Genomic DNA, 8,977 nt, shown 5'->3' on the forward strand with positions numbered 1-8,977 from the left:
CGAGCCGAGCGACAGAAAGATAGAGATGGCGGATAAAAAATAAAACAGGAAAACGTCTGCGGAACAAAAGAATGCTTAAGACAATAAGGCAAGAAGTAGGACCCGTGTAAATATCGGATCAGCTTTCCAGCGCTGGAGAGAACTCAAGGAGCGGAAGGCCTGCGATCGGACGCCGAGGTTGCTTTGTTTCTTCTCGATCGGTGAGTAACACCGGGTCTGCGCCACAACAGCTAATGTCTGTCTAGTACACTGGACGCGACAAAGCGACTGTTGAAAATCATTTGAAATTTGTGTCAATACGTCATGAATAGAACGCAGCAGCAGTTTTCTGTCAGGGATTTGTCGTGTCGTATCCAGTGTAGACCATAGATATGTATATATATCTATGGTGTAGACAGCATCACTGATTATAATGAGTTCTATAGTATTTTGTCGCGCCGCACCACTCGCGTCCGGTGTAGACACGGTGTAACATTGGTTTTGCTTTGTTTCACAGAACTAATCGTTGCCTGGGTTGCGTACGTATGTGTGGGGCGGAGCTATCAAAATAGGGGCGAGACCCTTTTGGGGTAGGGGCGTGTTTGTTTTGGTGATTTCAAATGTCAACATTGGCTACCAGAAATCACTTACCCCACCTTTAAACAAAAAATTAATAAATACAAATATAAAAGTACACCTAATACAATTAATAATAATAATAATAAACAAATGTAAATCATCACAAATAAATGGTTGCAACAATATATTTGAAACATCAACTGCAATAAAATAAAACTGAAAGTTCAATGAGCTTCAGTCTTGTGTGCAGACTATCTAACAAAGACAATATCAATACTGACATCAGCTTTTCCAGCATGAAACATAAAAAAAACCAGCAGGATGCTGAATAAGTTCTATTAACACTGACCCTTCAATATTTTAAGACAGGAATATTTCACACATGCTGCTGCTACTCACTGATGAGCCATACAGGCCTTGAGAAACTAATAACACCAAACATCACTCCCGCAAGTACACATGTTCACAGTTGATAGTGTGTTTTAGTGCAAGAACAGATGCCCAGATTCTCTGTTAGCACTTCATCACTAGGTGGCACTGTGATATAATTTTCATTTCAGCATAAATCAATGTCAGGGAATATTTCTTAAGCTCAGTGGTTCTCAAACATACAGCATGTAGATGCAACTATGCAAATAAAAAGTATATTTATTTATCATATTTTATTTTTAATACTAGTTAACTCTGTGCATCTAAAACCACATTTCATCAGCATTAGAGAAAGTGAATTTTAATGTACGTGCTGGTGAGTCTGAATACATTGCACTTTTTTCCCCAATAACCTCAACATACACACACCTGCATGGGCTTGCGTGAAGGCCTTTTCGGTTGGTTGTCTGGGTGATTAGGAGTCCAGGCTCCCAGGCTCTGATTGGAATAGAAGTCCATAGGATACACCTCCTGCCATCCCACCTGCTGCAGAGCTACTGCTGCCTGAAAGAGAGAGGGATTTTTAATTAAAGACATCACACTGCAGCATTACACACAGAAACAGCGAGAATCTTGAGAAAACAACATGACAGGGCTGCCAACAGCTGACGGGTCGATACACATATCAGCTATGAGCGCAATCGGATATCAAGGGAGCTCTAGTCAAACACAGCGCTTCTCGTCTAAGAGGGCAAGTCACCTGACTCTCACACTGCATACGATCTCCCGGATGGCTCTATGTATTACAGAAGTGCAAAGATCTTCCCCACTGGTGAAATGCACCGAGTGGAGCCTCTGAGTCGAGGTGAGATCCGTGCTGTTCCATGCACAGACAAATGCAGACGAATATATTAGCGGGCCTCCAGAGGCATGCAGGAATTCCTCGTGCATGTGGCTACATTACATAAATTCCGGCAGGATCTCACCCGTCAGACTGAGCTGCTTATATGAATAATCAATGTGCCGTGTTCGTCTCCGCCCGTGGGCACATATACCCACTTCACAAGCGAGCCGCACTGTAACATATGGCTCTAATACCACGGGAGAAATGACTCCGGTGAAGGACTGTCTCTCTCTGCTGACAATACCTCACAAACAAATGCTTCTTCATAAATCTCTCTTAAATACCCATCAAAGCCTAATACAACAGTCACTCGCTTTTATTGACTGGAAAAGCGACAGTTGGGAAGTTCTTGTCTAAATGTTTTTCTGTGAAAATTGAGGCTTCTGAAATATAGCAGGCTATCCATTTAATAATATAGACTCTTTATTAACAGTACATGGAAATTTTATAAAATAAAAAACATTCTAAAGAGAGATTTCAGAACAAAACTGTCAGAGTCATGACCAAAGGCTGGACAGATTTTCTCACACTTTATTATTAAAGGGATAGTTCACCCAAAAATGAATAATTATCCCATGATTTACTCACTCTCAAGCCATCCTAGGTGTATATGACAAATACAATCAGAGTTATATTTAAAAATGCTATAAACAAAACTTGGTTCTCACGAGACTAGCATATTCTCACTAGATATTTTTCTTACACAAAAGCATCACTTCGCTTCAGAAGGTCTTTATTAACCCCCCAGAGCCGTGTGGAGCACTTTTTATGATGGATGGAAACACTTTTTTTGGGCTTGGAAGAGCCAGGATATTTTTTAATTTTAGAATAATAGTTCTAAAAATAGTAAAAAAATAAAATAATAACACAAATGGAATTAAGCAGAGACCAAAAAGTAAATACATTTATTTATTTCACCATTTATTTTGTATAGAATTCTAAATAAATGTTAATAATTTTTAAATAACACAAATGGAAGTAATTAAGTAGAGACCAAAAAGTAAATACATTTATTTATTTCACTATTTATTTTGCATACAAAACCATAATTTTATTAAAAAACATATATAATAGCATATTAATAGAAATATAATTAATAGTAAAATAATAACAAAATATTAATAAAATAAGCATTTATATATGTTATATACATTTACAGGTATAAATATATTCACATATATTATAAACAATATAACAATAACAATACTAATTTAATAGTTAAGGTCATTGCACTTGGAAATAACACAAATGGAAATAAAGGAATAATGTAGGGTCCAAAAAGTCAAGAACAAATTTTTTAAAATAATTTTGGCTATAACTTTAAAAATATTGAATATTATTAAATGACATTATATTAATACAAATTACAAAAATAATAAAATAATTATAAAATAAATACAAACATGTCACTGTAAATGATATATAAACATTCATATTTAATCATTTCAATAATATTAAATACATATATGAATTTCTGTGTGAATAGTCAATTAGCAACGTAGAAAATTACGAAATAATGTATTTTTATGAGATCAAAAGATCTTGGATGAGCATTTTATTTGCTTTGGATGTGCTGCCAACACAAGTCTTTCATTCTCTCTTCTTCCATCCATCCTGTTCTTATTAACCCTGGCACATCCATCTCTCTTTCACTGGCTTTTCATCAGAGCTGTGCATAAGCTACCTGCTAATCCCTGCACTGACATGAGAGGCAAGTGTGTCACATTGACTATAAATATATCATGAGGCACACTGAAAAAAACTGCCTTCTCTCTCTTTCTTCATACTTCACTTTCACAATCCCTTACGTCCTCTCATTTCTTCACTCCACAGAAAGAGCAAACACAAGCAGAGGTGCACTAAAGTGGCAGTTTCTGAGAAGACTTTTATTATGAACTCCATGTTTAAGCAAACTGGCTGGGCAGGAACGCTGTTACTCCTTTTATTATGGGCTGGGCCTTCACAAAACATCAGCGTGTTATTGCTGCATTCTAATGTATTCTTATAATGCCATCTTTGCTCTACACTTCTACGACACCAAATGCGCTGAGCTCCGGCGTGGGCCAAGCGGCAATGAAAATGGATTATGGTGACGCGTAGAATATGAGAGCCACATATTATTATGCAGTGCTTCAATATGGCTTTACTGAGCATTATCATTATTCACTGAGAGATATGATGCCATACAAAAACTCAACATAAATGAGCTTCTCGTGGTACAGTGGTACATTGTCGCTATAAACCGATATATCGGGCAGGATGATTAATAGGCTGATATTCAGTTATTTTGAGAGGCGTCGACAGATAACCATGCCTGTTTGCCGATTAACAGAAGTGGAAGATTCAAAACACTGTGAGTCAACAGCATTGTCATGGGATAGTGCACACAGTGAATTTTGAGTAAGCACTGCATAAAATAAGTTTCTTTCTCAAAATTACACATTGTACACATTCAAAAGTTTGTGGTTGGACAGACTTTTCAATGTTTTTGAAAGAAGTGTTTTAAGCTCACCAAGGCTGCATTCATTTGATTACATTTATTTGAATAATATTGTGAAACATTCTTATGATTTCATATAACTGTGTTCTATTTGAATATATTTTAAAATGTAATTTATACCGGTGATGGTAAAGCCAAATTTTACTCCAGTCTTCATTGTCACATTTTTTATTATTATCAATGTTGAAAACAGTTGTGCTTAATAGAACAGCATTTATTTGAAGTGAAATCTCTTTTACCGTTATAAAGGTCTTTACTGACATTTTTGACCAATTGAATGTGTCCCTGCTGAATAAAAGTATTAATTAATTTATAAAAAAAAAATCTTACTGAACACAAACTTTTAAACAGTAAATTATAATTTAATACATGAATTATAAAACAAATAAAAATATCTAATACTGAATAGCAATGTTATAAATGATTACTGCTTGAAACTAAATTTGCTATTTATACATTTATTATATAATATAAACAGAAATATACATTCATATTTCAATATATTTAAATATATTAGTCCCATTTTTTTTTTTTTTACAGCCATTACTGCATTCTACTAAGAAAATCCTTCTAATGTGCTGATTGGTACTCAAGGAACATTTTAATAGGCAGAGTTGAAAATGGTTGTCCTGCTTAATGAAGTGTGGAATGCCAAACACTGTATCATTTCTTTCAATTCACTGTACAATTTAACATTTTGGTTTTAAAACTGACCAAAACACAAACGCATTTTAGAAAACTCATCAGTCTGTTGTTCTTTTAAGAAATGAAGACTATTTCATGCACTACTGTCTTGAAAAAAGACAGCAAACTGGATCAAACCAGAACAGTGAGAGAAGAGAAAGGCCCAGATGCACAACAAGAAGACAAGCACATCAGAGCCTCAAGTAGAGTCTCAGCTGGCAGCTTCATTCAACAGTACACACGAAACACCAGCTTCTGGCATTTAGGCAGAGTTTCAAAGAAAAAGTCACATCTGACACTGGCAAATAAGCAGAAAATAGTAGACAGGCTAGAGAACATAAAAATAACACATGGCAAACTATTATTATGGATGTGTGAATCTAAGTTTGAGATGTTGTGGAAATTGTTCAAACTATTATTATGGATGGGTGATTCTGAGTTTAAGATGTTTTGGATAATTGTTTGATCAGACAGTAATTAAATCACACAAAACTACCATTGCTGCAAGCTGAGAATTTACTGACAAAGAAAGTTTGAAGAATAGAGTTTTTTTAATTATTTGTGATGCAATATATTGTCATTTATGACAAATATAATGCATACTCCGTAAATAAAAGCAAAGAAAACAAAAAAATAGCTCATTACTAAAAAAAAGATTATTATTTTCGAGAAATATAAGGCACATTTTGATAAATATATAGCAAAACATAAATGTAATTTCAATTTACAAATGAATGTATTTATCAAAAATAAATTTATTTTAAATATTTGTATTTATTTATTTATAACTCATTTTATAATTTATAAATTATATTATAATGTATAATTTAATACTATTTATTTTGCATGAATAAAATATTATATTTTTTAAAATCACATGTAAAGTATATTATTAAAAATTATATTTTTAACTACATTTGTAATTTTTAAATATCTTTACAAATTACAGTAAATAATCCTTGGTGAATAAAAGTATCGACTTCTTTCAAAAACACACACAAATAAGGATTATATCAGCTATCAGACATTCTCATCTCTAGATATCAGTATAGATTTTGATATCAACCAGAAAATCCAATATCAGTCGACCAATAGTATATATTCCCGATAGACTAAGCAAGAACAGTAACAGGCATCCTAATGAGGTCTATCTGCAGATAAAAATCCACCAGATGTTTCTGTTTTGCATCTGGGAATGGGGAATAGGGATTTATCCAAGACACCTATCCCAGGAAAAATGCTTGGTGTGGGATTTTGGCTAAGTCCTGTTTTGGCATGACATGAATCGAGATGTGCACTTGCTTCTGGCAATGAGAGAGAGAGAAAGATATGTTTGGAGAGGCGCTGCAGTTAGTCGGCCATTGGGAGGAGCTACTGTTCCACCCTGAGCTGGCCGACTCATCCCGTCGGTCTCTGAGGAGTAGAGACGGTGGGTAAACAAACCCTGTTCCTTCAGTAGCATTAAGGTGTGTGCGTAGATGTTTGTTTGTGAGTGAAAACACATAAACACACATTGTTCACACAAATGCATACAGAGCCATTATGCCCCAAAGGCACTCAGACATGCCCAGAAACACTCATGACAAACATGACTGGCAGCATGTGGACTGACATGGCAGAGGTGAACATCTGCAGTGAAAGTACAGCTGTGTTGTGTGTCTTAAGGGACATGGGGATTCATAAGATGTGTATGGGTCTTTTTGTCTACGCTTTCATAGTAAAGTACAGTAGATGCAGGACTGTGCTGTGTGCATGTATACAAGACTTGTGTACCTCATATGGAGACAACAAGGGTTTGGAGAAAGCCGTTCCCCAGTCGATGGAGAGGCGAGGACAAGCGATCTGCACCCACCTATAAAGGAAGATGAGCAAAGCGAGAGACCTAGTTAAACGAAATGAATCAGTGAAAATTAAAATGTTTGCAAACCAGTTTACTTTATTGAGATATGTGATTATATCAGAGTGAGAACAAAACATAGGGCTTTTTATTTAAGAGGAAATGACTGGATCGCTAAAAGTTGTCTCAGCAGGGTGTAAAGATACAGACAGAGTGGGTGTGTTAATATAAAGTCTCCATGGGGAATTTTGTGAAAACTAAAAAGAGATGTCCTCACTGTGATTGGTCGAGGACAAGGTTTTCAACAATGACATCCGACAAATAAAAGCCAAATAAAGGACAAGTGTGAATATAATTGTTTTTCTTTGGAATAACGTGCACTGATTAATCAATCACAATAAGGCATTTAAATAAATGAAATGATGATTTTATGTTCACTGGAATCTGCATATTGTAACCCTTAATTAAGGATATGCAAAATTAGATTTTTCACTATAAATTAGTCTATATAAACATAAAACATATACATAAAAATGAAAAGAAAAAAACAACAAAAAAAAACTAGTTGACCAGTGACCAATCTGTGAATATTTAAAAATGAAATCAATGTTATTTTAGTATTATTTACATACTATTTATAGTAGTTATTAATATTTTGAATAAACTTTGAAATAAATAAATACATTAATATACATAAAATGTAAATAAATAAATATTTGAATTAGCCTTATTTCCGCATATACAATTTTAATTTAAGTTTTAGTAATTTTATTTACTTTTGTCATTATTATTATTATCATTAAAAAAAAATATTTCTATGTAGTTTGAAGCATCATTTTGGTTGCAAGAAAACATTACTAATTTTCATTAATTTCATTCTAATTTTCAAGTTTTTGTTGAAGTTGAAGTTGTTCATCTAATTATTTATATTTTATTCTATTTCAGAGTTTTTTTACTGATTAGCAATGATTTTTAATAGTACTATTTAACAACAGGGTTATTTTGCTGTAGTTAATGAAAAACATACAAAACATTTTCGCTAAACTAAACAAAATAAGATAAATGTTAACAAATAAAATATACAACTTTTTTTTTCATCTAGTTGCCAAGGCAACATTTCTCACTTTCATTTAGATAATCTTGATGAACTAAAATAACTAAAACTGAAAATATATAAATAAAAAATAATTCAAAATATGAATAAAATATAATCTAAGTATCTCAAAAAATAACCCTGGTTAACAATAACACTGAATAAAATTTACCTTATACTATTTAAGACGTGTGAAGGAAAAGCAAGCTACACACACACACACACACACACACGAGGAAGCAGAGCACAGCTTGGCTCGCAGGGTGAATGTGAATGTGAATATGAACTGCATTGATGTGCAGTGCTGATGCTCTCTCCTGTAAATATGAGAGTAAATCTGCACTGGCCTAAAGCTTCCCTGCAAAGCATTATTATTTAGACGACGTGGAGTCAAATAAAATAAAGCAAGAGCGGGGAGAGGAGGAAGAAAAAGGAAAGAGGGTTGAGGTGAGAAAGAGGCAGCGATAAGTAAGGTTAGGTGAGCAAAAACAACTGCACTGCAATGCCCTAGTCTCCACGGAGCTACCCTACATATCAGCCAGACTGGGCAGCAGAGAGAGAGAGAATAAAAAAGAGAGAGAAAGAAGGAGGGACAGAAAAGAATAACAGTGACATGAGAGGTGAGGGAGGGCTCAGAGAGCCACATGAGGAACAGTATGAGTGATCGTTGGCAGGCAGTGCGAGAGAGTGTCTAGAGAAACTGCATTTGTCTTTCGAATGTGTGTTATGAATACAGAAGCACTAGAGCTGGAATAGTGGGTATTCAGATGCCTAATGTTAAAGTAAGAGAACATTCATTGTGCTTCGCATACCTGCAGCTAAACGCCACAGTTGGGAAACTGACAAGACAACATAAACGTATTATAAGTGGGCTTTAACAAAGGATGCACTCTTGCATTAAAAATAGCAAGATAAATCTAATATACATATTTCATATGTATTTATATATGATATAGTAATTTTACATAGTAATAAATTAAAATATGTAATCTCTCTCTCTCTACACACACACACACACACACACACACACAC

General features: G+C 34.4%; 1 protein-coding gene across 3 annotated transcripts in view; it reads right to left on the bottom strand.

The window, feature by feature from the left end:
* The window catches only part of LOC107685060 (diphthamide biosynthesis protein 1-like), an 84,929-nt gene that overhangs the window by 1,190 nt on the left and 74,762 nt on the right, over positions 1 to 8,977 (bottom strand). For all 3 annotated transcript variants that reach the window (XM_016481513.1, XM_016481512.1, XM_016481514.1), the window contains 2 exons: positions 6,789 to 6,867; positions 1,357 to 1,491 (listed from right to left, as the gene is read on the bottom strand). In XM_016481513.1, coding sequence (XP_016336999.1) covers positions 1,357 to 1,491; positions 6,789 to 6,867 — 214 coding nt within the window. The remainder of the gene's footprint in view (positions 1 to 1,356; positions 1,492 to 6,788; positions 6,868 to 8,977) is intronic.

Source organism: Sinocyclocheilus anshuiensis, unplaced genomic scaffold (genome assembly GCF_001515605.1).
Source record: "Sinocyclocheilus anshuiensis isolate Anshui unplaced genomic scaffold, SAMN03320099.WGS_v1.1 scaffold914, whole genome shotgun sequence".
In the NCBI taxonomy this organism is placed as follows: domain Eukaryota; kingdom Metazoa; phylum Chordata; class Actinopteri; order Cypriniformes; family Cyprinidae; genus Sinocyclocheilus; species Sinocyclocheilus anshuiensis.